Source organism: Besnoitia besnoiti, chromosome V, assembly GCF_002563875.1.
Source record: "Besnoitia besnoiti strain Bb-Ger1 chromosome V, whole genome shotgun sequence".
NCBI lineage: Eukaryota > Apicomplexa > Conoidasida > Eucoccidiorida > Sarcocystidae > Besnoitia > Besnoitia besnoiti.
This window is the reverse complement of record NC_042360.1, coordinates 1,846,434-1,873,612: the sequence shown is the minus strand read 5'-3', so window position 1 is coordinate 1,873,612 and position 27,179 is coordinate 1,846,434. Positions and strand designations below refer to the sequence as shown.

General features: G+C 57.1%; 4 protein-coding genes across 4 annotated transcripts in view; 2 read left to right on the top strand and 2 right to left on the bottom strand.

The window, feature by feature from the left end:
• Positions 1–291: 291 nt before the first annotated feature.
• BESB_060850 (putative inner membrane translocase subunit TIM17) lies at positions 292–2,730 on the top strand (the record flags this gene model as incomplete). The annotated part of the gene is made up of 4 exons (XM_029364499.1): positions 292–604; positions 1,255–1,433; positions 1,951–2,023; positions 2,636–2,730. 4 exons carry the CDS (start codon positions 292–294, stop codon positions 2,728–2,730), a joined length of 660 nt encoding a protein of 219 aa, XP_029219207.1.
• A 1,288-nt stretch (positions 2,731–4,018) lies between these two features.
• Positions 4,019–5,589, bottom strand: BESB_060840 (uncharacterized protein; the record flags this gene model as incomplete). The annotated part of the gene is made up of 3 exons (XM_029364498.1): positions 4,019–4,110; positions 4,429–4,510; positions 4,885–5,589. 3 exons carry the CDS (start codon positions 5,587–5,589, stop codon positions 4,019–4,021), a joined length of 879 nt encoding a protein of 292 aa, XP_029219206.1.
• An 811-nt stretch (positions 5,590–6,400) lies between these two features.
• On the top strand, positions 6,401–8,252 carry BESB_060830 (putative membrane protein; the record flags this gene model as incomplete). Its single annotated transcript, XM_029364497.1, has 4 exons — positions 6,401–6,492; positions 6,919–7,027; positions 7,320–7,406; positions 8,157–8,252. 4 exons carry the CDS (start codon positions 6,401–6,403, stop codon positions 8,250–8,252), a joined length of 384 nt encoding a protein of 127 aa, XP_029219205.1.
• Positions 8,253–9,268: 1,016 nt separating this feature from the next.
• Positions 9,269–27,179, bottom strand: part of BESB_060820 (uncharacterized protein) — a gene marked incomplete at both ends in the record, with an annotated part of 42,042 nt that continues 24,131 nt past the window's right edge. The window contains 5 exons of the mRNA XM_029364496.1: positions 9,269–9,343; positions 9,758–11,562; positions 12,307–12,585; positions 13,078–15,135; positions 15,306–27,029. Of these exons, the coding sequence (XP_029219204.1) occupies positions 9,269–9,343; positions 9,758–11,562; positions 12,307–12,585; positions 13,078–15,135; positions 15,306–27,029 (15,941 nt within the window). The remainder of the gene's footprint in view (positions 9,344–9,757; positions 11,563–12,306; positions 12,586–13,077; positions 15,136–15,305; positions 27,030–27,179) is intronic.

Here is a 27,179-nt window from a genome sequence, read left to right as displayed (position 1 = left end):
GAGAGGAGCGGAACCGTTATCTTTGTCGCGGTTTGTCGCCGCTTTTGGCAAACTTTTTTTTGCGGCTGCTGTTTCGACTTCGTCCTTCAGCGGGAGTGGCGTATTCCCCTGTAACTGCCCTCGGCTTCGTTTTCAATGCTCCTGCCGCCTGCTATGTGCTGTCCGACTACACCGTTAGACAACGCCTCGCTCCGCACTGCTTTTCTGCTTTTCCCGTTTCGTCTGCCTCCCTTGACTCAGTGGTCCCCCCCTCCCTACGCGTTCGCGACTCTGCCGCTGTCATCGTTCAACATGTTTCCTTCCTCACGCGGAGGCGAGATCTCCTTTCCAGCCCGGCCTGCCTCGTCACCGAGCTCTGCTTCGTTCGGCGCGCCCACCTCTCCTTTTTCTGATTTTGCGCCCTCTTCGTCGCGCGCACCGGAGACGCCGATGGACATCTTCCTGGGGGAGCGGTATCGAACGTTGAATCTTGCTCCCGGCGAGTTGACTGACGAACAGAGGCAGATGCAGCAGCAAATGCTGATGCAACAAAGGGTGGAGAAGTTTTTCTCCGAAGGATGCCTAATGCGGGCCTGCCTCATGGGGACTGGCGGAGGCGTGCTCGGTATGTCAACATGCGTGCTCTGAACTTTAAATCCTGGACGACAGAAATTATCCAGGGTTTTCCGTCGTGTGTCCGCCCGCGTGTCTCTTGTGAGGCAGCCGCGGTCTTTCGAGGTGTCCCTCCAGAGGAGCATTTCTTGCCGGTCCTCTTCTCCTGGGTTGACGGTCCACTCTCCCCGAGACTTCAGCTGTCTTCGGTGCGCTTTGCGTCCTCGGTGGCGCGTCCCTGCGGTGTTTCTTCCCTGCTGATGCAGCCCATAGATGCCGTTGCGTCGTTGACGCATCGTACACTTGGTTTGTGCGTTGCCGCGCTCAGCGTCCTCCCTGCCGCCTCAGTTTCCCGCGAGAGACGACAACGGCGCTTGGGGCGAGGAATCCGCGCGGACGGCGTGTTGGCGCGAAAGCGCTGCCCCGAGGGGCGGGGGGGTCCCTCTCTGCTGCGTGCTGAGGCAGGGCCTTGTCTTCTTTTCTCTCGGCCGACTGCCTCGTCTCCCGGCGTCCGTCCGCTCCTGTGGCAGGTGCCGCTGGGGGGCCTGCGGACTTCTCTCGTGTTCTGTGTCTCCTCTCGCTTCGCCCTCCTTCACGTCCCCCCCCCTCCGGTCGCTGTGCATGCTCTGTTCTGTGGCGTCGTATCTCCCTGCTGCTGTCCAGGCGTCCTTTTCGGCACGTTCTTCTTCTCCATGAAGCCCGTGGATGTCGACACGACGCTGCCGTTTCGCGCGCAGCTCAAACAACAGTACCAGAACTTCCTGCCTGAAGTCGGGCGCTCGGCTAAGAACTTCGCCAAACTCGGGTTCATCTACTCACTAACCGAGTGCTTCATCCAGCGCGTAGGTGCTGGCGAGTCGCTTCGTATGCACGTGACTCGAGGCTCAGACAGAGCAGCGAGTGCAGATTCTTGCCTCCACAAGGCCTCGAGATGATGCTGGGACTGGTTACACCCGCCCTCGTGTGCACGTCCACTTGCATACATAAATATTAGATATGTATTCTATATGGGTATATGTTTTCGCAGATCGCTTCCACTCGTGTTAATGACTCCTCTACTCGGTCGCATGCCGACCATATGTGGTGCACGGATCTGAAGAAAATATATATGAGTCTGTACTTGAACGCACAGAGAAACCAACGCATACCCGCTTCATTCGTCATTCTCCCCTTCATGTGATGACTGCAGCGGAGAGCCAGCCACACGCCGTTTATTGCTCTATACGCTTGCGCGTTTTGACTCAGCTGCAGTGCGTTCCTTTGCGGAGTGACCCAGCATACGCGGGAAGGCCATCTAAAGTGACCCGTTGCCTAGGTGGCTATTGGCACGCAACTCGCTGTGACTTGTGCTTTTTCTAGGAACGCGCGGTCCACGACATAAACAACGCCATCTACGCCGGCTGTGTCACTGGTGCCACGCTTTCGTATCGAGGTGAGCCGCAGAATAAACGCGTCCGTCTCGCAGACACATGCCTTTCGCTTCTTTGGTCTGTGTCTCACGCTTTCTTTTCTCTTTTCTGGTAGCCGTGTATTCGTTGCAGTCGCGCATGCCGTGAGGCCGCGCCTTTGACAGCCGTTGTCTTCTGAGACTCCGCGTTTTCCCGTCCAGTCCCCCCTGCCTCGCCCCCCCCCCTCCCCCCCCCGCACCTCCTGCCCCGCTACTCGAGCCTCCGGCTCTGTGCCTGGTGCCAGTCTTCTGCTTGACGCCGCCCTTTGAGCCATTCTGGCGTCTCGCGCACTCAGGAGGAAACTCGTTCTGTTGCGCGGTGATTCGGTTACAGAAGACTGCAGGCTCTCGTAGCTCCGTTTGCTTCAGCGCGGCTTCACGCCTCTTCGTGTCCTCCCGCGTCTCCTTCTCGCGGCAGTTGTATCTTTGCCTTTGTGGCTTCTACCCGAGGGGGAAGGACGTGACTTATTCTTCCAGTCTTAGCACTATTTACCTCTGTATCGTGATCCATCTTAGGTGTGCTGCAGTTTCCATTATAGGAGAATAACGGCTGAGTCACCGTGGGCTACATATGCTGTCCTGTCGCCCTGTTTTCAGGAGGGCCCTGGGCAGTTGCAGTCGGATGCGCAGGTTTCGCGGCGTTCTCTGGAGTCATGGAAAAACTTCAGCCTTTTGGGAACATGGGCTCTTAGACGTCGCCTTCACCTCCGATTTGCCTTCTTAGTTTTATTGCTAAAATAACATTGACAATGACAATACAGTTCTTCGACTGCTGAAAATGAGTTTTCGTATGAGATAAAGAAAACCAAGTGTACGTGAATCGCGACTCTTTCTCTCCTCATTCGGGCTGCGCCGCCTCTTCTTTACGCGGCGGTTCAGTAATACGGCGCTTTCTTGTGGCTTGTGGTGTAGTCGCACTTGCCGCGTACTGATATTTCAAAGAACTTCCATGTGCGTTACAATAGGAATGCAGTTGTTTTCCGGACTGCGCTTCCGTCTTCGTTTTCCTTTCTGAGCGAGCAAGGAGCAGCCTCTGTGTCTGTTTTTGTCGGGGGGGTGGGGTCGGGGGGGGGAAAGAGCGAGGCCATCGCTTGCTTGTATCCTAGCTGTCTGGAGCTACGGTGTGCAGTTCACCATTGCTCTTCTGTTGCGCCGCACGCGTATGATGTTTCTGGTTTCTTTCGCATAACTGGAGGAGTATATTTCTTCGTTGGTAATACCTTCTTCTTTGAAACGCTGAATCTGCTTTGGTTCGCAATGGAGAACCTGACAGCCTGGCATACATCAGCACTGCGTGCCCCTGAAATCGCAACCGGCATTTTCGTGGTAAACATCTACTGGTTCAAGAGTTTCCTAGTTTGTAGACGTACGCAGCTTGTTGCGCTAATTTGAGGTTTTCACTCTTTGCCAAGGTTGAGCAAAGGGATGGATGAGAGAGGCTACCAGATACGAAGACAGACGGACAACCAGCACATGAGCTCGCTCGCCCCTGACCGGGCCCAGCCGCGACGCTCTCGTAAATCGGCAACCGACCTGCGAATAGCGAAGGGTAGCGATGATGCGGCGGGCGTTGCTTCTCCTTCATTTCTCCAAGGGCCAATGTTTGCGAACGTGGTACTTCATTTTCTACACACAAACCGAACAGAGAAGTGGGACAGCAGCCACTTGTTCCCTAATGTGCTACTTCCTCGAAAGACCATACGGAGGCCCAGCCCGGGGGTGGGGGGCTCAAGGCAGCACCTTCAGACACAGTGTGCATCAGCGGACCACACAAACGCAAGAGACCGCTTCCCTCCCCGCCAATGAGGTGCCTGCCTACACATACATATATATATATATATATATATATATTATGTGTACACACATATGTATGACTGCATGTCTTGGGGGGGGGTGGGGCGGGGAGGCGGAGGGTCCGCTTGAGAACGTTGATAAATATGTTAGTATTTAGTCCAGTGCGCACCCCTCAGCACACAACGGTTAGCAGCTCGTATTCCTCTTTTTCGTTCCGTGACGTCTTACGTGCATGAGCGACGGTGGCTGACAGTAGAGCTTGACGCGGCCGCTAAGACCTGCAGAAAATGGGACAGATAAAAGAAACTGCGTTGCCTGGTCCTGTAAGGCTTACAACGAAGACGCGAACGACAGCGTGGATGGAGCCGAAACGAGAGAGCTAAAGTGCTGCCACATATTAAAAAAGTACATATATATACATACATACGATTTAACATGAGAAGAGACGCGGCCCTCTTGCCAGCTCGCCACCCACACTCACACACACAGCTGAACCGCACGACACAGGCTTCCATTCCCACACAATTTTACGTGACCACCCTTCTCCTAGGCACCACGCCGGCAAGCCGTCTTCTTTCAGAAGTCGGGAAGCTCACCGATATCCTCTAGGACGCGATCCACCATCGCGTTGATTTCTTTGTAGGACTTCCCTTCGAAAAGCGGAGAACAGAGCACACCCTGAAGACGACGCCAGGCAGAAAAAGAAGGTAGGCGTCAAAGCGCAGACACAGCAGGCTTCCAGTGAGTCCGACGCGGCTGCACTATGACGCAGGAACCCAGCCTACTGGCTATCGCCCCCCCTTACCCTCCCCCCCCCCACCACAAGGCATCAGCCATCGACGGCAGGTGAAGGCTTCGGCTTCGTTTCGGGTTGGACGCCTGTGCCCCCGCCCGCTGCCCTCTCTGAGTGGTAGATGCCTGCGCCTACACACAAGTCTGAAGGCATCCTAACAGAAGAAAGCAGACGCCCTTCCCTTCCAGCATGCATGGGAGCGGTTCCGCACTGATAAAAGTGAGGCACTTCACCGTAGCTGAGAGAACGGCTCGCGCACCTTGAAGTGTTGGTCGTAGACATAGTTGCCCATGGTGGTGTCGTTCTTCAAAAAGAAGAGAATCGGCTGTAGACGCTGGTGGATGCTCTTCCTCAACAGCAGAAGATTCGGGCAGGGCGGAGCTGCGAACTTGTGCGCGCTCCGCACCGCGGACACCCCTCCAGGCAGCGACGCCAACAGAGACGATGCAGACGGAGACAGAGGCGTCCAGTGACCAGATACAGTGGAGGCACGCTCAGACGAAAGCCGCGGAGAAGACCCGAGCGACGCGCGCGGGAGGGAAGTAGCGAAGCAAAACGAACGGGAGCCAGAGGACGCAGAGTGTGTGAGACGGGACATAGCGACGCAGCGACGCGCGGACAAGGATCGCCGAGCAGAAGAGAGGGAAGAAGACAGAGAAGAGGAGCCGGGGGTAGCCGCGGGGGGCGTGGCGGGACTCGAATAAGCCGAGAAGGAGGACGCAGACGGCGTAGAACCAAGACCATGGTAAGCTGAGACAGACGAGCAAAACGCACCCTCACCCGAAGGCAGGGGGTGTCCAGATGAGGAGGTTGGGGCGGAGGACTCAGCGCCAAAAGAGCGCCGTTGTGGAGGCGCGGAGATTCGCCAACTTGCCGCTCTGTTGAATGCACGCGCCGAGAGAAGCCTACAGCTCCCTTGAAGCCTGGCAGAGCCCTGCAGAAGGCATGCGACCGGGTGCGCCATCTTTAGACTGGTTTTTCGCTTCCGGCAACTCACTGATCAGCGAAACGCGCCAATGGACGAAAGGCAGAGAGAAAGATTGTGTTCGTCCCTGCCCCGCCAGCGACCGCCGTGTCTGGCTGCAACCCCGAGAAAACGCCCGACACAGCCGCCTTTGCGAAGAACGGCAACGGCAAACAAAGACACAGTGACTCAGTTGCACAACAGTCGCAAAAAAGACAGAAGGAGAGGGAGAAGCCTCTCTTCAACGAGAAGTCCCGACCTTGAAAGCCACGGATCCGACGAGCGAAGGAGACCTCCAGGTTGGCTAGTAGTGCCCAGGGCGCGCACAAAGTGCAGGGCATGGAACCCACGAACTCCCTACACGCGCCTTCGCACCTGCTCTGTCGCCGGCAGAACAGAGAGTTGACGAGCGTATATCAAACGAGAAGAACGGAAAATTCCTTCCCAGTTTGCTTCGTGAAAATTATCTGCTTGCGAAAAGCACGAGTTGCATGCACAGGCAAATGATTCTACCGCTGCGTTCGACGCAATCGGCTTATGTAGGCGTGAAGTGTCTCTTCGGGAAGGAGACAGCATGTTTTGCATCCGCCGCGCGATTCTTCTTTTCGAGGAACTGACGAAAAGAGTCTCTGGACAGCAGCCTTTCGGGAGTCGAAACCTTTTTTCTGCTTCAGTCTCTCTTTTTTCCCTGTTTCGCAGGACCCCGCTTTTTGCCTACCTCCCCTCCCCCGTGGCTGCGTCGAAAGCGACGGCAGAGGAGGGTGTTCGACATCACCAGTTTTCTTCTTTTTCTCGCTCCTCGTTGGTAAACATGTCCCTGGCTTCGAGGCTTATGGCGATGTCGCGCCCGCGGCTCGGAATGCTGCAGCTGTGGTGCAAGGACTCCAAGTGCGCGAAGGAGAAGTAAGAGAAAGCTCTGCGCAAGCGCGTTTCCTCCGCGGCAAACACGCCGCGTGTCGGCTGAGCATACTGCAGAGAGAGGCGTGCCTCATCCGCTTCGGCGTTATGCCTCGCCAGCGACGGAAGGACGTGCATTCTCCCCTTTCTCTCTGTTCTGTTTGCGCGCCTGGCGCTCCCTGCTGCTGCCCTCCCCGTTCCACGCCTAGCGCCACACTATTCCAGTCCCGTCGTGTTCTCTGTCTTGGCGCCCGCTGTTCCGGCTTCTTGCTTCGCAGGGAAGTTGCTGCGCCCTGGTGAAGATACGCAGCGGTCCCTGTGAAAAACGCGCGCGACAGGAATCAGCCGAGCGGTCTCCTGGCGTCGTCTGCGTCGGTTTCTGGCTCTGCGCCTGCACCCCGCGGTCCTGGATGTGTCCTGTGCATCTTGCAGAGTCACCTGGTCTCAGTTCTTCGACTCCGAGTACTTTTGGACAAAGGCGAATGTGGGTCCCTTCTTCCTCGTTCTCTTCACCTCGCCCTTCTGGTACCAAGGACTGAAGGTGCGCTCCAGCGGACATTTTGGAGAAGCGACGGAAACACGTTGCTCGCTGATTTCTTCTGCGTTGCCTTTGCACGGGTGTGCAGGGTTTGCAGCGTTTGTGGATTTGCGGCTGACCCGGTCTCAAGCACCAGGGAAGACCATGCGAACTATAGTGCATACCAGCAGGGCGTGACACAGTTGTGCCCCGTGGACCCACCCAGAGAGGACAGCTCTGCATGTCTTTTGTCAGTGCAGCAGATCGCTCTTGAGAGGCCCTCGTGACACCTTTTTCTGTGCCTTCTTCCCTTCAGACCATGTACGCCTCCTGCCGGTACCGCAAGCTCAATGAGAGGGAGATCATTTCGGACCGCTACACATGGCTTCATGAACGCATGCTGGTAAGTTCGTTTCCTCTACTTCAGGTGTACCTTGTGCTTCTCGCTCCTTCGCAGACTTTCGTGCGGAAATACCGCTTGGACTCGCCAGTCTTCCGTGACACGGGCTGCCTCCGGCGCTGTGGCCCGTCTGCCTATCATTTCACTGAGGTTTGAATCTACATTGAAAATGGTGCTGACTTCTGCCTCAAATCGGTCGGCGGTCATTTGCGGACGATTTTCAAACTGCACGAGCAGCAGCGGACGCAGCTTTATTTGAAAGCAACCACGTACTTCTCATCGTGAAGGGCGCTCGCATTGCCCGCCGGAGTTGAAACGCGTGCGTCTAGGCGATTAGCAGACGCCGTTGCCGCCTCGCAGTGTTCAGGTATATTTCACCGCCCTGTTTTCCGCGCGCGACGCGACGGCCACCTTTCGGGGATGCCCGAGAGAGCGGCAGCCATCTTTCGCTCCCACAGCGTCTCGTTTCCCCCTCGGTGTCTGTTCGTGTCCGTCCCTCCCCGCCCCCGGTCCTTTAGAGCGTCATGCGGCTGTTACACTAGTTCCGTCCACAACACGTGGTTCGTCCTCAGTATTCGAACCTTGAAGCTCTGGCTCTGCGTGCGGGCGAGCGGCAGCGCAACGGAGGAGCGGCTCCGCATCTCAAGCGGGTCTCTGGTGACATCAGTCCCCTTCACGCCACCTGTTCTGATCCACCGCCGGGCGTGGCTGCCTCATCCCTGGCCTGTGGTCTTTCTGTGTGTGACTCTGTAGGAGGACGAAGTCGAGCGCGCGCTTCTTCAGCACGTCCCCGCGGGGGGCTTCGACAAGAGCCGACCTGGACTCATTCTGGGACCTTCTGCGCTTTGAAGTGTGTACTGCAATTCTGTTTTTCTGCGTTTGAATGAGGGCTGCGCCCTCCCGCTTCTCGCCGGGACTTTCTTGTTCAGGACCTGTGCTCTCTGTGTCGTCTTCGCGTAAGACGTGCATCCCGTTTTATGCCGCCGAAGACGCTCAGACCACACATGTAAGTATCGGTCTGTCCAGGTGGCCTTCTGCTGGCAGCTCACATATCGACACCATCTGTCTTGTCTGAAAACGCTTCGGCAAGCGCTTACTTGATCGAGTAAAAAGCTCTGGCACCACTCTAGCAGCTGTGCTCGATTCAGTGTGTAGGGCTCGTGGCTTCTTCGCAGCCCCGGGAATGGGCTGCTGCATTTAAGTTACGAGATACACATTCAATTTACCTGCTGAGACCTTCAGCAGGGGCGACGCTTCTCTTCGTGCACGCTGTGGTAGCTAGGTCATAGTTCCTCTGCGGTAACATTGACGCACGGACGACCCAGCTTGTGCTAGTGAGGCTGAATTGTCTTCTCGCGGCGACCCAGAGCGCGCACTCTGTTGGACTCGAAATAGCGCCACTGTTCAGACCAACCGCTGCCATAGGACACAAGCTGACCATTGCTAGTGATGGACGCTCGCAGTCCAACAGAGAAACCCCGCGCTGTTGAAGCAAGCGCGGCCCAAGCCATACGCGAGATACGTGACCAAGCACCGAGCACCTTGCTGCCAGAAGTTACGTGTGATCTGAGAAGCCCATCTTGCGGCTTCTTTTTTCAGTTTTCGTGGCACGGCGTAGAATTGCAAGCAACCCAGTTCAGGGCACACAACGGAAACATGCAACGCAGCAAAAGGAGTCCGATGGAAGTAGATTCACAAACCCCAGGTGCGTCACGCGCCCGCACAAGGGTCCTCTAAATACGAGCAGCTGGGCGATCAGAACATCAGACATATGAGGATAAAAAGGCATCCGTTGTCCATTTTTGAGTTCTCTGATCCAAAAGAGACGCCCAAGCAATGGCACGCTAGGCCACCAGACCGTTCCTTCAGCACGTTTGGCAATTCATGCGGACAATTTCCTTTTTGAACTCAATGGCTTTGTCCTCATCGACACAGTTGAGCTGCACAACAGACACAAAAACGAAAACAGCGACCGTGGGTGGCTGATAGAAGTGAGGTTGCACCGGACCCTGAACGAATCAGGCGCTCCACGTCTGACTGAAGGAAATGGGTCAACGCGGTACAGTCAGTGGGAAGTGGAAGGCTCCCACAACGCCACAGCGGGTATGTGATTGACGACACCACAGCACTATTGGACACGCCCGCCGCTCCTCCCAACTGATCGCGACTCTGCCGCAGTAACAAGCAAGACAGTACACCGTCCTGAGGCAAGACTGTTCACCCGTATTTCTACGCCCCGCCATCAACGTAGTCGCACCGGCAAAGACCCGAACTCTGCCCTTGGCACTACTGAGAAGAAAGCAAAGTCGTACATCAGCTCGGCGGTGAAGTGCTCCAAAGAGCACGTGACTTACTTGTAGAACCATCCACCTCGAGCTTTTCCCATCCTCCGCCTCCACCCCTGGATGCTCGATACCGCAGCTCTGCACGCCCACGTGATTGTTTTCAACGCCTTCGCGAATTCCCGCAGCCGACGAAGATGCGGAACTGCGCCGGCGCCCACGCCGTTCGGAAAGTGCTGCTTCATTGAGTGCTTCCCGGGGAAGTGCCGCAGACCCGTTGTCTTTCGGCTTGTCTTGCACTACATGCGAGTCGGACTCCATAGTCGATCTTCCACGAGACAAACCAACTGGGGGACCCGAGTTTGACGCAGGTGTCTCACCGGCATTTGTCCTCATTCTCGATGTCCGTAAGTTCGTATCCGCACCGGCTGGGGAGGTCGGTTGCGAAACGTCGACAACCCAGAAAAGACGATGCGTGGGTGCAGGCTGATGTTCGGCGTGTTCTCTCTCGTCTGTTTCATCGTCGCCTAGAGTGACGTGACGGAATCCGAGACCTTGCCACAATCGCCCGAGAGTCGCAGCGCCAACTCCCGAAAACGCCCCACCTGTGAACCCCTCCCTTGCGCCGCTCGCATCTCCACACACCGCAGAAGTGACGAGAGCGGAGGCCGCAGCGACTGCAGCATTGCAGCGATTCACCTGCTCATCAAGCTCACGATCCATTCCTACGCAGAGCACGAGGCGGCACGTGCTCCCAGGCTCTGAGTTCAGTGGCCTTCGGGAAGTGGTACGAGCCGACGCCTCGGGATTAGTCTCCTGTGTTCCGACCAAGTTTTTCGCTGAAGCCTTCGAAGCGGAGCTCGTCTTCTCGTCTGCGCGACCGTGTTTTCGGTCACCTCGAGCCCGTGAACGGACGACAGGCTCTCCACTCTCGCCCACGTGAATCCTACGAGATTTCCTATTGCCACAGCGAGATAATTGCTCGTCACCATCCCGCCTCACTGCTCCCGAGCGAATTTTGGTGCAGCGCACACTACTGATGCGTTTCACCTTAAAACGCAGTAAGACGACGAGCGGCCACCCTACCACAACAAAACAATAATCATCCAAGATGAGAAGGGTAAACAGGCCTCCGACAGGACGTCCGCGCACCCCACGCGTTTCACGCTCTCTTCTGCCTGGCCCTGCAGTGGAAGCCACACTCATAGCTGTGCAGCCAGGACTTGTCGCCGAAACCGCATTCCATAGAGCTGCACGAGTCTCCGGCGCACGGCTGGCAGCAATGGACACCGCGTGAGCAACCTCGGCAGCGGCCGCCGCTGGACGCCGGTCCCGAACATGAGCCATGTACGCAAGTCCCCGGAACCTGCCAGTGTGAAGCAGAATCAACTGGACGAATGAATCTCTAGGGTCATACGGTCGCAGTACACGCTGGGGCCCGTAGAGCATGCGCGGAAGAGGAAGCAGAGTTGCTGCCGATGATGACGTGGCAAACCCTAGCGCAGCTGAGGCAGCAGCGACAGGGGGAGACACGTCGGTGAACCGACAAACGGACTGCATGTGGACATGATTCCGCTGGAGCAGGAAGCGAGGCTCGATATACGGAGAACCAAGGAACGGCAAAGAAACCACTCCGCCACTAACAGGGCTGCCGCGCATGAGCAACGACAACTGCTGGAACAACAACTGCTGTGCATTATGCCTCATTGGGCGCTGTTGCCGCAGCTGGTAGTGCAGTCCGGACGCTGCAAGCGCAACGAATTCGCAGACTCCTACCACCGGTTTCACCAGCAGGGAGAGAGTCCCTGTTACGAGACGCGACGGGAGGCCTCCAGCACCGCGAGAAGAAACAGCTACCACAGGGTATCGGAAGAAATCTGCAGGACAGTGACAGCACAAATGCAACGAACACCACGACGGCCTATCCACGAGAATTCATTCATGCTGGAAGCAGACAGCAGTCATACGTTGAATTAGCAACTACGAGCTCATAGACGCACAGGGTGGGTACCGCAACCCAGTGAGGCAGGCGATTCAGGTGTACAATTCTGAATCGCGGAACAGAGTTTCTGAGGTAATACAGTCGTACTCACGGAACTTGACCAGCGTAAGAAGAACTATATTTGGGATCGGGGGAAGCGCACAGCCTGCGGAGATTCTGCTATATTCATGGAATTTACAATCAGTGTAGACAGCTCGACCGTAAGCTATCGTGTCTGCATTCACGGGACGCGTAGAATGACTCCACACAAAGTACAGAGTTTACTTTTACGGAATTTCCAGGAGCAGCATTTCCTTGGCACATTGTTTATACGAAACCAGGGACTGAACGAGAGAGTACCTTACGAGGGCCGTGAAATGTCCGACACAAAGAAATGCTTTGATGATACATATTTCCGGTATCCTAGACGCATCCCGGAATATAAATATCACACTGAAGAAAATGAGAGATGGCAGATAACGCGCCCTACAACAAGCCTGTCTTTACATGCTTATATCACATGGTTGATTGGAAACCCGGACTACGGCCGCTGACTTGCGGGTAGCGTGCTTCCACTGCCGTGTAGTACTGCTTGATGAGAAGTGCTCCCCCAGCGCTGTACATTTGCATCGTGGCTCACCCTGGAGTGCCTCGCCGCAGTCTTCAAGAAGCCGAGTCCACCCCCGCATTAGACCTTCCAGCAAAAGCGCAGGAGGCAGGCGTTGAACCTGCCACACTTCTGCAGCAAATCCATCTGCCTGGGGGTCTGGCCGCATGAGCTGAAGAGTCCTCACTGACGACGATGTAGGGGCACCACGAGCTTCTCCAGGCTCCTCGTCAGCCTGTTGTAATTCGGGGAGTGCTGAAAGCGCGACGGCTCCGTACAGGCCAACGGCGCGAGAGATGGTATCCGCAAGACCTGTTCGAAGCAGCAGAGACAAAGACACCAAGATCCCCTTGGAATCCCACACGTAAGGAAGACGAGAACACGCCTACGCCTGCCACGCCAGATGTGCGGCCGTTCTTTTGGCACGAAAAGGGCACCAACGTAACCCACCAATAGGCTTGGCCTGTGTCGCCATGCCACCTGGAAAGAGGTATGGGAGCACCGCGTTATCGCTGCCTGACGTGACGCTTTGCAGGACGCCGAGATGGGGATCTTCCTACGCACACTCATTCCTCTGGAGGGGGTGCTGCTTGTGCCGGAGAACAACCTATTCGCAAAGGACTCAGTGCACGTAGTTTGGGCACGGCCACGCCTGGGCATGCTGGCGACGCGGAAGATGGGGTGTGGATTATCGAATGAAACAAGGTCCTAGGACACTGCAGATGGTTTCGGCTGCTCTTTTGATTTCCATGAGCGGAGTTTACGCACTGCTACCCCCGCGACACAAACACATAACTGACTCACCCTCGAGGACGACAGAAGCTGCCGCGCGTAGAGCTTCTGCCCTGGTGAGTATGTTCCTCTGTGTTCGGAGAAAATGAGCTTGAACTAAGCTGGCGGAACGGCTTGGCCAAAGCCATGAGGTGCCGCGGGCAGAATGGTCTTGTGGCCATTGACGTCTCCGTCTTGTTTCATTCCAGCGCTTCACGCTCATACCTCCATCCTGACCGTCCATCTCTTGTCCCGGTACAGAATGAGACACAGACGCCTGGTCACTGCAGACACTGCCAGATTTGGAGACTAGTGCTGTATTGAGGAACCTCTCAATCGCCTTTAAGCGGTCTTGCCAGGACGCTAGATTCAAAAGACCGTCAGTGGATAGCAATGTAGTAGCTGCTGCGGTTTTGAGTTGCGTTTGAACGTGTTGGGAAAGGAAAAACAAGACGAGGGGCAGAGGGAGAAGGGCATAGTCCGACGAGAACTGCCCGATTTTGACGACGGCGTTCTCCACATTCATTGATCGAAGGAGAACCGATAGCAAACGGCTCGTAAGCGGCGAGTCCCGAGTGCTGCTAGTTGGGTCTCCTAGATGGCAGGCGCTTCTGCCCATCTCTTGGTTGGCGGAGGACCAGGCAACTCCTCCAACCTGTCTGTGGTGTCCGTGATTCCCGCCGGCGTCGTCGCAGTGTTCCACAGCTGTTTCATGGCCTTGAACTCCATCGAATGTGTGCGATAGTTGCGCGTGGCGCTTACCCCGGAACCCTGTCCCCAGCTCCAAGAGCCCATCGAAAATACATGACAGGTTCACCACGACTGGAGCGATTGAGATTGAATTGACAACAAGTTCCGCGACAGCTGACGACGGCGGTGCAGGCGGAGCAAAAGAGGGACCGAAGGTCGGGACGGCGGATGCAGGAAAGCAGGTACCGAATAGGGAAGAGAATGCCGTCAAATTTGAGCGCAGTGCTGCGTCTCTCATTTCGATCGCGTGGCGGGTCGTCTCATATGGAAATGCCACACCGTGTAATCCCCATGATTGAAACTCGGTTCCCTCTGAAAGCGGCCGTCTGCGAGAGCATCCAGTCGCGACTTCCGTGGATGCAGTCCTCGCAATTGGCATCAGAAGGGAACGCGGGTCGATGAACGTGACAGCTGAAAGACCTTGATATCCTGTTAGGCACGTCAACGCCGAAAGTTCGGCTGCAAGGGCGGATGGAGGACCAGAGCATCTTTCGACGCATTCGAAGCCCATTTCTGTCTCCAGTGTTCTCCGGGGTCGCAGTCCCTGATATGAGGCGCACGGGTAGAACGGCTGGGACTGCAGCTGAAGTAGAAGGGGTGAAGCCGTTGACTGAATCATCTCCAAGAAGTCGATCGCCGTTGAGAGGATTCGGCGCATATCGACGTTAACCGTAAGAGGAGCACAACATACGCGGAGATCGTCGATGGCCTGCTGTACGTAAACCATGAACGGATACATTCCCGGATACCCCTGCTGCCGCCTAGACGACGCGGCTACTTGAATTCGGAAAGTTGGAGGCTCGGGCAATTCCGGCCCAGTTGAAGCGTGGCGTTTCCGACCACCTCGGGCCTCTTCATCCTTGTGTATCGGCCTTCCTACAATTGCCAACGTCTGAGCTCCAGGGATCTGAGGGAAACAGCTGAACGCGGGGCCTGAAGCGTCCTCTCCCAGCCGTGCTTGCTGAGTGGTCACAGGGAAGGCCGCTGCACCCGAGCAAAGCGTGAGCGAAGTGGGGCCGAGGATAACTGGGAACGACGTAGAATCAGATTCGAAGTTGAAGAGATGAACCTGCTGAATAGAGAAGGCCCCAGCGTGGCGGGCGACGAGAGCATGCCGTTGAGCTCCTTGTGGACTTGCCGTGAGCAGGCCGGAAGGAAAAAGATATCGACTAGTGAGATTAAAGTTAAGAGATCGGAGGTCTAGCTGCAGCTGCGAAGGAAGGCTCAGTGCGCTTATTGCGGACTCTCGCGGGCTTCGGTATACTCCCAAACATCGATCAACGGCAGAAGCCGGTGACCCGCAGATGAAAGAGATTGAGACGCACGGCAGGTCGATTGTCGCTGCACACAGACACCAGAGGAGAGGGCTAGGTGAATCGCAGGCCTGCTTCTACACTACGAGCAGCGGCCGGCAAGGACCTGTGAACAGCCTCCAGCTGCAGATGATAACCCAGCTGAAACAGCAGTAATACTCCTACACCCTGTTCTGAAGGACCTGCACTGAAACTTACTTCTGACGGTTTTGGCATGCAGTCGCTTTCCAGCGCTGTCCAGTGTTGAATGGCGAATCTGCGAAGCACCTTCATTCGCAAGCCATGCCGTGTTTCTATCAGAATCAAGAGGAAGTTGTCCCCGTTCAGGCTTCCTCCCAGGCGGTGTCGGTCCATCGTCCTCCCCTTGTTCCAGTGCTTGCACATCATGCTTTAGCTCGACTCCAGCGATTAGCCCATCACACGCTGTATGCATCGCGTCACCGACAGGCGCCCGCTTCTTCTCTTCCGCAGGTGCAGCCAACGCAGCCAATGATTCCGGCGGGGGCAAGTGAGAAACGCTGACTATTGCAGTGCGACCTTCGGTGCGGGTGTAGAAATAGAATGTCCTACGAGGGTTGTGCAGCACGAGCTTCGTCGTTTTCTGCTTGTAAACATCCACTTCGACCCACGCAAGGTCGTGACCCACAACCTGAATATACAGCTTCTCTCCAAGAGGATCCAGACTCAGCTGGCCATCCTCTCTTTCTGTGGCCTCTGCTGTGGCATCACACGCCATTGCTCCCGATCCGAGTATGCTGTTAGAGAGTGCTGCCTCTCCGGCGCCCCCGTGTGCCTTCGTGTCTGGTGGGTCTGCCGCGCCACGGGCGCGATCTGTCTTGCCGCTCTTCGCTGATGCCGTGGCGCACTGTCGCCGCCGCGGACATCCCGGGACGTGTTCGATCGGCGTATTGGGTCGTCGTTCTGCCGCAGCCAGCTTTTCGAACCACCGTATTATCCCCTGTCGACCCCAACTGGATTGCCGGAGCTGCCGGCTCGGGGCCCTGTTCGTGCCACTCGTGTCTGGGAACTGAAAGGAGTGCTTCAGTGCACTGGCTGCTGCGGCCACAGTCTCGTGACACTTCCGCATCCCCTTTCCCCACATCCTTTCAAAGCGGCTCTGGAACGCACGAACTGCTGGGGGAGGCCAAATGAAATCACTGACTGACCGCTCTTCAAGACAGCAGTCATCTGATCCTTCCCCCGCTGCAAGGCGCGCCAGAAGTCGGTCTGTAGTTGAAGCGTCGCTCGCACCCGAAAAAGCGTACGACTCCTCCTTGCTTGACGTATTCCCGCTGAAGCTAGAATAAGAAGGAGACCACAAGTCACCGGCGAAGCCACCACCATAATCTCGGTCCAGGCCCCGGAAACCTCCATATCCCTCATATGAAATCTCTGAGTCGCTCACGCTTCCACTGCTGTAGTCCCACGCGTTTGAGGTATCATCAGTCGAGCATTCAAGGTACATCGCGCCTGCGTTGTCTACAAAAGATCCGCCCTCGGAGCTACTGCCTGATTCTCCACCGGAGCCTTCCAGGCGTAGCACCGGCCTTCGCCGAATTCGGCAAGCCTCCCACCCTTCATTGACGTCAGAATGCATTCTCTCAAGGGCAGAAGCGCTCCTGCGTAGGCTCTGTCGCCGCCTGTCGTTCGTTCTGCCTGCCCCTCTGAAAGAACTCGCGGCGCGTTCAACGGAGCGTTCATCCCCAAATCCTGCGGTTGCTGCGGAGGAGGCAGCAGCTGCTGCACTCCTTGCTGCCGCGGTCGCAGCCGCATCTGCCGCTTCGCAGGCCGGACAGAGCGGCAGCGCGCGCTGAAGCCAGAACGGCTTGCTCTGAAGAGGACCAACGGAGACGAGCGGAGGCCCGCAGTTCCCGTGTGGACACCCTGCAGAGGAACTGTGCGCCGCACTCTCCTGAGCGCCGTTATCGTTCCCATTTGCGGACTCCCCAGGACTCATATTCAAAAGACTCTCTGTCACTGAGCTCCATCCAGGGCCGGCGTTAGTAGACCAGCCTCGGTTACACACCCTGCCGGCAGCCGTCGTGAAGCAGCGCGGTGCGCTGGTTGTCACCACGATATATGATGACTGAAGGTGGTTTTCAATATGTACCGGAGCACTCCGAGCAGCAGAAAACGTAACACAGCGGATGCTGCCTTTCCCCCCATCACTGTCGCCAATAGTAGCCTCTATTCCCGCAAACAAATTCCCCAAGCAGTCAAGCAACGGGAGGGACTGACAGGAGCTGCGCACAGCAGCGGCCGCAGCCGCCTCTGTCGAGCACACGGGGGTCTGCGCCGACGACGTCTCGGAGCTGACTGGGACGCGTTCGTGAGCAAATGCCTCGTTGTCAGAAGTCATATCACCCTCCCCACAGGTGGCTAGAAGAGGGTTCAGAACCGCAGAGATGACAGCGTTGGATCCATCGCTCGCATAACGATGACGCGGCGAGACACCTGATCGACGCTTGGAGTGATCTTCGTCATCCTTGTCTGTTCTTGCAATAAGCCGATATGGACGATAAGCTGGCGTTTGGGGGGCTGGTCCAGACACATAAAGGCAATCTGTCCACAGGAAATACGGTAGCGGAGGACTAACATAAGGAGGAGGAGGCGGGGGGAGAAGCGGGACACTCGTATACCGCGCATACAGGGCTTCTCTGTGGCGACGGCAACTTCGCAGATAGTCCGGATCCGCTGCATTTTCCTCTTGAGTCGAATCATCCGTGTCCTCACTTTTCCGGCATGACTCACCATACGGCCCTGATGCATCTGACAGGGACGAAACAGATGCCAGAGATTGTATGAATCCATAGCGGGAGATGTTAAGAGTTTGCGTTCCTGACGATAACGCGCGCGTGAGGCAACGCCTGTTATCACCTGCTTTGTGGCACTCTGGGAGCGAACCGTCACGTGACGCTCCTGCATGGCCTCTCATCTGGATTCCCGCTTCTGTGACACCAGAGAGCGCCCTGCACATGCTGCCCCCTTCACTCCCTCGAGACGGGCAACGTCCAGGTAACCCGGTGGTTGAACATGGAATTCGACGCGCTTGCATTCGTGCCTCTGCAGAAGCCTGATCTGGAACTCTTCTGCCAGACGTTACCGCTGAATGCAGTGAAGTCGCTGTGTCCTCGTCTGACTTCCGCATTCCCGCCAGGGCTTCGGATGACCACCACGGAGAGCGCTCCACCGGAGCGCGCTCTCCCCGCTCCGTACTGTAGACTGCTGCACCGCGCGAAAGACCCACACCTCCCTCAGAAACGCCCGGGAGTGCCTTCCTGTTGCCCAAGTCGGTAGATGCCTGCGTTCTCTGAGAGCCCTCGCCCACTTTAGCCATCCGCGCGAGTAGTCCCTCACGCATCGCTCTTGTATCGCCCTCACCCCAGAGGCTATGGCGCTTCACCTTCGCGGGCTGCCGCGGCACGGCGGAAAGCGAGGCTGCAGTGTGACGTCGACTCTTCGAGTACCGAGGGGCAACCGCGCACACCGCCCCCTCCTGGTGGTCTTCTTGGGCACCGACCTTAGCTGAGGATGCCGACTTCCTCGGCGAAAAGCGCCGCCGCTGCGGCCGCCGTCCACCGTCTGGAACGCCTACCTTCTCTAAGGTACCCGTACTCTCGCTGCGACTCAAAGCGCCCTCGGCGCAGCTGCTCCCAGGCTTCCAGGTGCCCTCAGGAGCATTTGTAGGAAAACTCCACTGTGACGTACTAAACCCACTGGGTGGAGGCTTGCCTAGTTGCCAGCCGCCGTTAACCACGGAATAGAACGCCACGTTTTCGCGGTTATCAGTGCGTCCACGCCAGCGGATGCCCTTTGGTCTGTATCCACGGCCATCTACGCTGTCGCTTCTTCCACCCCTTCCACTCGCAGAGCTGCCTGGATCTGAGAGGCCTGCTCCCTGAGAGTCGTAGGGCTGAACGGCGTACGACTCCTCGAAATCAGGTTGCCTCTGAGCAGGGACCGTCGAAGGGAATCCTCTGCGGCTCTCATCTGCGCCATCCGTTTCTAGAGTTGATCGCAGAGCGCCCCTCAGGTCACCCGTTGCGAAGCGCTGGCTGGAGTTCCAAATCTCCACTGCATTTCGCTGTTCATTCGTAGTGCCAGAACGGGCGGACTCTGGGACACCCTGCACGGGGCCCTGACGAAGCACAGCACGACTTGGCTTCTCCGAATGGAGTTGCTCAACCTCGCTCGCGTCTGTCATCGATTCGATGGCTCCTCCGCGAGACACCGACTCGCCAAAATTGGATTCCATACGCGCATTCTGTAGCATATGGCTTTCGCCCTCAAACGGCGCCCAGGCAGCGTCGTGAACATCCCGAGAGTGTGTGGTCCCGACGGGCGTCTCTCGTTCTGTCCATGGAAACCCGCGTCGCGGTCCCCCACGACTGGAAGAGGATAGCCGATCTTGGTCGAGAGCAGCTGCCAGAGCAGCAGCGGCACCGTCTTGGCGACTTCGGTCTTGCATCAGTAGAACGTCGTGTTGCCGGAGCACATCGAGGAGCCGCATGCCCTCAAACGCAGGATGGGGAAGGAGCAGAGGCGAGTCCGGTGGCAGCAGGTAGCCTACGTCGCCCACGATGCCGCCAGAGTGCTGTTGATATGGCCGAGGTACGTGCGAGCGGGATGGGTACACGGCGGGCGCTCCTGATGCGGTGTGAGATGATAATCTAATATTCACGGCGTACGGGACCGTCGGATCCGGAAAATGGAACACTGCCGCGGCGCCCTTCGGCAAATAAAGAATTGGGGACGACGGAGTCAGATACAAGGCAGTGAAGAGAGACACATCCTCATCATCATCCTCGTCGATTCCATCATCCATCAATGCGCAGACCCGGTGTTGTTTTGCCACGTATGAGGCCAGGCTGGAGTGGTCACTCTGTGACGCAGTGTCCCGACCAACAGGGGCGTCTTGACTACCGCGTCCACCAAAACCCCCGTTGGAATACCCCGGAGGGAAATACGAAAGCAAGGCAAAAGGCACACTGACGTTCGCCTGCCGAATCTCCAAGTCGACGTCTAGAGTGTTGATGAACACAAACCGCGGGACGAATTGTAGCAAGACAGACCTCGCGGACAACAGAGATGACACCGAGGATAATGCAGAGGTGGGAAGTGAAGCAGCCGAAGACCCGAAGCACGGAAAGCACGTAGCGCTTCCTGCAAGGGTCTGGAACCGGACATTTGTTTGAGATTGCACCGGGTCAGCGCGTGTGCAGCTGAGAACATCGCTGCGTGATGTACCCCCAAACTCCTCACTATCGGATGGGTTGGAAGTGGCGGCCAGACATGGTTTCACGGCATGGGGCAGAGCGGCAGAGACCGACGGAAGGACTGTCAAAGCGAGCAGATGAGTATCCGGAGCGCAAGCGCCAGACTGTTGCAGGACCATGTCGTAACACCCGATACGTACGGGTAGAGCCTCAGCTGGTGGCGAAATTTCTAGAGGCAATACAGAAGACCTTCCTCTGCAAGGCGAAGATGACGGGACATTATCTGCCCTTTCTGGAAGGACATCTTGAGCCTGCTCCGTAGTCGTATTCGAGTCTGCTGACAGATAGGACAGTACTGAGCGGGAACATAGCAGCGACTCCACGTCCAGCAACCCAGCAGTCATGGTGAACTTCTGCATGGCCATTGCCGCGGATAGCCGAGATCGGAAATGATCCATTCCTCGAGAACCAGACGCGGGGGGATGGGGGTTGCACGTTAGTATGGACCAGAACTCTGGGAATACAACGGCTTCTGGGTCTCCTGCGTCTGGACCAGCCAGCTGCGCACCTACAGACTTCCGCGAATTCCGAGATCCAGGTGCCGCGGAATTTCCATCATTTTCTTCACATTCATAGTTTTCCCATTCAAACGAATCAATGGCTCCGCAGCCGCAGAACTCATTTCTGCGTTGAGGGGTATCCCGTCGCCTTCTGATCTTCCCCGCGGTACGTCCAATATGGAACACGCCGCTCCGTTTCCGATTTCCGCCTCTATCACCGCCAGCAAGTTCGCGTTCCCTAAGGCTGCATAAGATTTTGGCGTGGAAGGGGCCTCGTTCGCGTTCTAGCGCATCCCAGGCGTCTCGCTGTTGCGGCCTCATGAAGCAGCACCCTATCTGAAGTGTGGACGAAGCAACGAGGAGCGGTGTGGAACCAGCACCGGCGAGACTGGTCGTGATTTTGCCACTCGCCAAAGCGTCGATTGTGGCTCTGCGGAACTCGCCGAGGCCCCAGCTCCTGCTACCGGTTACCGGTTGAGGGTTTCGCCTATGCCTTTCCGCGAATGCAGACGATCTTCCGGTCGCAAGTGTAGAGATGCCAAGCTGACCGCCGCTGCTATCCGACGACTTGCACGCCGGAAGGGGGGACTGAGAGGGGTTCACAGATCTGCGCCTGGAGAATAGCATGCTCGGCAAGGGGGAAGACGGCGCGACAGATCCGTCTACTCCATACAGGCTACCCCACCGCCACCTTCTGCCTCTGCGAGCACCTTCCTGTGTGCGGCGCCGCAACCTGCTCAACGAGGTGCTCATCCCTGCAAATCTAGAGGGGACCACCAGATTTCTCGCGACCTTGTAGCGGCTGTGGTACCCTCTAGTAGCAAACCCGTGTTCCCCGCAAGCGACAGGTTCCTCAGCCGGGAATCTCCACTCCCTGGAGCTCGCCTCATCTCCCGAAGTGTCGCTGTCACTTGCATGCCCCGCCATGCAAGACCCAAACGCGTGCACGGCGGCGTCTTGCCAAAAGCCCTTTGAGTGTGCTGCAGATGTCTGCGGCTGGAAGGACAGCGGGGCTTCAACGCAGCGTTGCGAGAGCCACACAGGTGCCGACAAAATCAGCGTCAGAGCAGCGGCTACTCCTGGGTAATGGGGAGGCAGCGCAGGGTCGAATGGGGAATAGATGACCGAAACCCGAATTTCGGAGACTTTCCGGCTGTGCGCATGTGGCACTCGAATCACCTGTACCTCGTGTAGCTGACTCTTCGTGTACCCAATGCCAACCCGATACCAGCGAGCTGCAGTTGACCCTATCTCGCCACGACCAAAAGATCGGCGGGAAGGCGTCACCTCTGCGTCAGCACTGGACAGCGGAACGCCTGTACTGGCACGCCTTGGCCAGCCACCAGCAGCCTCACAGCGCCTACGCATGGCATTTACTGGTCCGAGGTCTTCCTCCCCATCTGGCGGGCTGGTTGCGCCCCACACACGGTATGCTCCGCTCCAGCTAGATTGAGGTAGTTTGAGGCTTGCGAGTAGAATTCCGGTTCCATGAACGCCACAGCAGAGCCGTTGTTGAAAGGCCGGAACAGTCACATTGCACGATCCTCTGCCAGCCGCTTCTTTAGGAGCCGAATAGGCAGTTTCAAGAGTTTGGGCGTTCTCACGCCGCACGTCACCCTCACCAGCTCCAGCGTGGCATCCGCAGGCCAAGAGGGACTCGATGTAGTCTGGCGAGGGTGACTGGGGTACTTCGCGAGGCGGATGCTGCTCGCTGAGGGCACTGGGCTGGGAACCGACCACGTTTGGATCTCTTGTCCCTGCACTGGTAGCGACCGAACGCCGTACAGTTCTCCGGGCGACCACGTCCCGAAAGCGAAGCCTCACAGAAAAAGGTAGATGATTGCATATGCGGAGGGGTGCTTTGACTACCCATGTACTCCTCTGACAGGTGGGCTCCGATGTCACTTCGTCAACTGTTTCCTCTCCGAACAGATCTCCTAGGCCCATGAACCCTGGCATATCAGAAACGGCTTTCCCTTCCCGAGAACCTCGGACACCCGTTGAGAGGGCGTCGTCAGGATGTCCGCCACAACAGCCGACGAAGGGAGGGAGAAGCCACGACGGGCTGCACATATTTTGCCCGCGCGTCTGAGCGCTGACAATATGTTCTTCTGGTTTCCACGTGGTACATGAGTAGAACGCGAGCAAGAAAATGCGTTCTGCATCATCAGGGGAACGTTGAAGTGCCTTGCTCGGTGAGCGTTTCATACGTAAGTATTCTGCCTTCGGATGCGAAACCACCGAAGACCCGCGATTTCGTTTGAGGATGTCCCGTGTCTCTCCGTCTGCCCGAAGGGACAGAATGCTGCAGTACACTCCATGCAAGCACGCAGGCTGAACTGTAGAGCCTGAAATCCAAACCTGACTCCCTCGGTCCGTCGGAGGCCACCTTCCGGACAAGAAACCTGCCGGAGCTTCTACACCAGACATCCGGCATCGCTCGAGATTCATTCCTTCGACGCATTGAGCCCCGCGTGACGATGCATCTGGCAAAAGAAGTTTCACTTTCAGGGACAGCAAGGAGGAAGCGTTGAAAACAGCAGGACTGCGAGGCCGGCGGAGAACCAGCTCATCAACTGTCCGTGAGTGCCTGTGCTGGGAGTTTGGCCGTCGCACAATCTGTTCGATGATGGTCGCCGCCGCGGCCCTGGCGTAAGAGGCTCCTGAATCACACGGCATCAGCCTCCTTAATGTGCCATCGTTAGCGGATTCACACAGCGCCATGGCAGGTAAACTGTACGTACCTCCTCGGGCAGCGCAAACAAATGACCCTACCGGAATACCATTCACAGCAGAATTTGACGTGGAAAAGCTGACAGCTCCCTGTTGTGCTGCTGAGGCGAATCCGAGCGCAGAGGGGGTCAGGGCGGCGAAGGATCGGGGCGTGCGCTGGAGATCGAGAAGGGAGACAGGTGTCACCGAACTGAGTCTTCTTGAATCCTCTGAAACACCCGGGATGGAGGTTGCCAGCCTCTTCGCGCGTATTTCCTCATCAGGCCCTTGGTCGTCGACCCCTACGTCACGTTCATGCTTCTGCGCACTTGCGCCAGCATTTTCACTCTCTTCGGACCAGGCATGAAGTTCAAACATGGTAGGTTCAGATAGGGCACGCGTCTCCAATTCGGCCCCAGCAGCCTGGGGAGTAGAGAGGTCGTCATTGGCCTTACGAAGTTGGTCTGATTCCTCTCCTCCTTCGCTCATGCCGCGCACCGTTAGTGGTGGGTCACTATCTCCGTCACAGTCGCCAGAACGCATCGCATCATCGCTCCTGGCAAAAGGACGTCCCGGCGTGCCGGCTGACTGTGTGATGATCGCGAGCTCGAAGGAGAGGGGGAATGGTGTCAGGTTCCGTACCATCAGGGGCGAGGCCAGGGTAACGAGCTGCTGCTGCTCGTCTGGTGACAATGCCCCTCCGAAGACGACTGGCCGCGCAAGCAGCAAGTGATGGATGTGATACACTGAGAGACGGTTGCTCTCTAGCCGGTCTTCATGCTCGCGATGACGGAGACCTGTGCCAGCGGCGGCAGACGAGTTTGTCCTCGTCATCCCTGCCCATGCTGCAGAGGACGGCTTCACGGGCATCCCCCGTCCCTGGATGGTTGGAAGGCGGACCATGCCTGCGGAAGCTAGGTACGGCAGCTCTACGGCCATCCACATTTCTGGTATCTCCAAGACCGCTTTGACTAGATCTTCAAACTCTTCCCCGCCTGGAAATATACTGCCTCGGGAGGTAGTCTGGAATGCGTCAATATCGCGCAATAGGGAATAAGGAAGAGGCCGCACCGAACCACGTTTCGGCTGCGTTCTTCCTGCACGCCTGGTCCTACCCACCAGGCACCTTACGGAACTGCTGTTCTCTGTCGTGCCGTTGCCACTAGAGACTGCAGATGCACGGGACGCCCTACGACGGTTCGGGCGGGACAGAGATGGATCCATCGCCGCATCTGCCCCCGTGGTCGCCCTTGGCATTAGGTGATCCACGGCAACAAAGCGCACTACGCAGGAATGATGGCCGCAGCGTGTCTGCGGATCCTCGTAAAAGAACGAAGCGTCTAGAGCCATCACATGATCTGCAGGTAGGAGGCGCGCATACGCCGTTTCCCTGCCACCTGCATTGTTCTCCGACGCTCCACTTCCTGCATCTTGCAGTCGCGTGGAATTCGAGGATTTCTGATTGGTCGGGAAGGTGTCGCCAGCCAACAATCCGGGAGATGGCTCAACAACCAGGAGCAGGGGCAGACCAGACGCGTTGAAGAAAAACAAAGAGAAATCGCGAAGACGACAGCTGTTCTCATGCGATGCAGGACCTGAGAAGATGGACGGCGCGCCACAGTCGTCCCCCTTGTTTGTCTGTGCCGCAGGAGGGTCTAAAAACACACGGGGAAGATAATGGTACGGCAGGATCCGAGGGGCGTCGACGGCTCGTTGGTCCGCACCCTCAGCAAACATCGGTGGCTGCACGTTGCGGCCGATCAGAGGCGTTACGACGCCATAATGTCGTTTTTCCCCTTTTAATCCGAAGGGTTCGCCGAGCTGAGGTGAGGAATACGCCCGAGTCAGGGTGTCACTAGGTTCCGGCACGCATGATTTGTCGTGCAGTTCGGAAGAAACTGTGGGATCCGCTTGTAACTCTGCGTCGGACCGAGGTGCCTTCGCGTTGCCTGTTAACCCAGTACAACCATCATCCTGCTTGGCAAGACTCAGTGAACCACGCAGAGAGGACTTTTCAGACGGGCAGTCATCTTCTAGCTGCGAGCCTCCCTGCTGGTTCCGACTAACGTAGGGAGGATGTCGCGACTCTGTCCTCGACAACTGCGTTGACTGGTTCGCGTGCAGTACTGACGGTGGTCGCTCTCGCGTGGACATCATGGCGACGAACCTAGCACCTGCGTTCCGTTCCCTTAGTTTGGAAAGAAGCTGACGTTGATATTCTTGGCTCGCCTGAATGGTAGAAACAGGCCGGCCGTCCTCGAGCCCAGCACAGCCATGCGGAACGGCGCCTGCGAGATGCCTGTCTCCCTGATATTCGGATGCCAATGTGAATGCTCTGTCACAGGAATGACTCCGCTGGTTCGGAGACACCCCAGAACGGTTTTCGATGAAGTCCCTGTTCTCGTTGCGCTCTAAGGCTCGGTCTCCTCGGGTGAGTCGCGCTGGAAGTAGCCACTCGGCAGCTGCATGGGCCCAGAATGCTGTACTTTCCTGGGTACTCAGTTCTGCCGCCTTCGCCCACGCGACTCGGAGATGCGTAAGAAGGTGAATCAATGTGTGCAGGTGCCACGAAGCGAGCGCAACCCTTATCACAGCTTGTTTACTGCGGTCTGTACCCTTTCCACAGTCTCGGGAGAGCTGCGTCAGACCCTCTTCACGACGGTGACTGCGGAGTGCGGCATGTGACGTATCAGGCCCCGCCCGGCTCAGGATGGGATTCAGTCCCGAGCTGGGCCGTGCTCCGCGCCTGCCTCTCGTCTGCCCACCAGCTTTCGAGTATTCGCTTGGCACCACTAAGGGACTCGAGCTCGTTGAAGAATGCGACAGGCGACTCAGATCCGGCACACCTTGAGCTTTCGATATCGCCGGCCTTTCCACGATTGCGAAGTTGATGTCGGCCATATTATCGCTGAGTGATGCTCTCAGAGAACCAATGACTGTGTCGACAATCGGCTCCCACACCTCGTCAACTCGAACGCAGAGTTCGCTTGCCACCCGGTCAGAGACAGGCGGATCCAGCTCATTCTCATCTCGCCGGAAATGGTCGGACGAAGACGCACGGCTGCGCCCGTTCCTACGACTGCTGGGAGCCGATCGCCGGGATGATACGCCTGCCTTCGTACATCCTAGCTGGGTACCCGCTTCGTTGACATCTTTGTCGCCGAGGGTGGATCCCCAAGTCTCCCGGCGGTGTGTCCCCTCCTGTGACCGCTTGACGGCTCGCGCCGCGTCTCCTCCGGTGCCACATACACTGGCTCTGCCGCTCGAAGTAGAATGCTGCACCCCAGCACAACCTGGCGAGCGATCTACGTAGCGCTGGCTTGAGTTGCAAGCGGCCATGTGGCAGTCCACCGCGACACCATTTTCGGCAAGTTCCTCTAGTGGTAGGGCACGCTTTTCACAAACTCCCCCTTCTCGATTGTCGTTCTCACACTCTACACAAGAGGACAAAACGCATAACGCGCACTGGCCGGAATCTTGTGATTCGGAATGCCCCGCCTGCGGATGATGCGAACGATACGAGCATGCTGCCTCACTGCTGCACGTTGGTGAAAGTGTGACTGGTATCCGGTTCCAACAGCGGC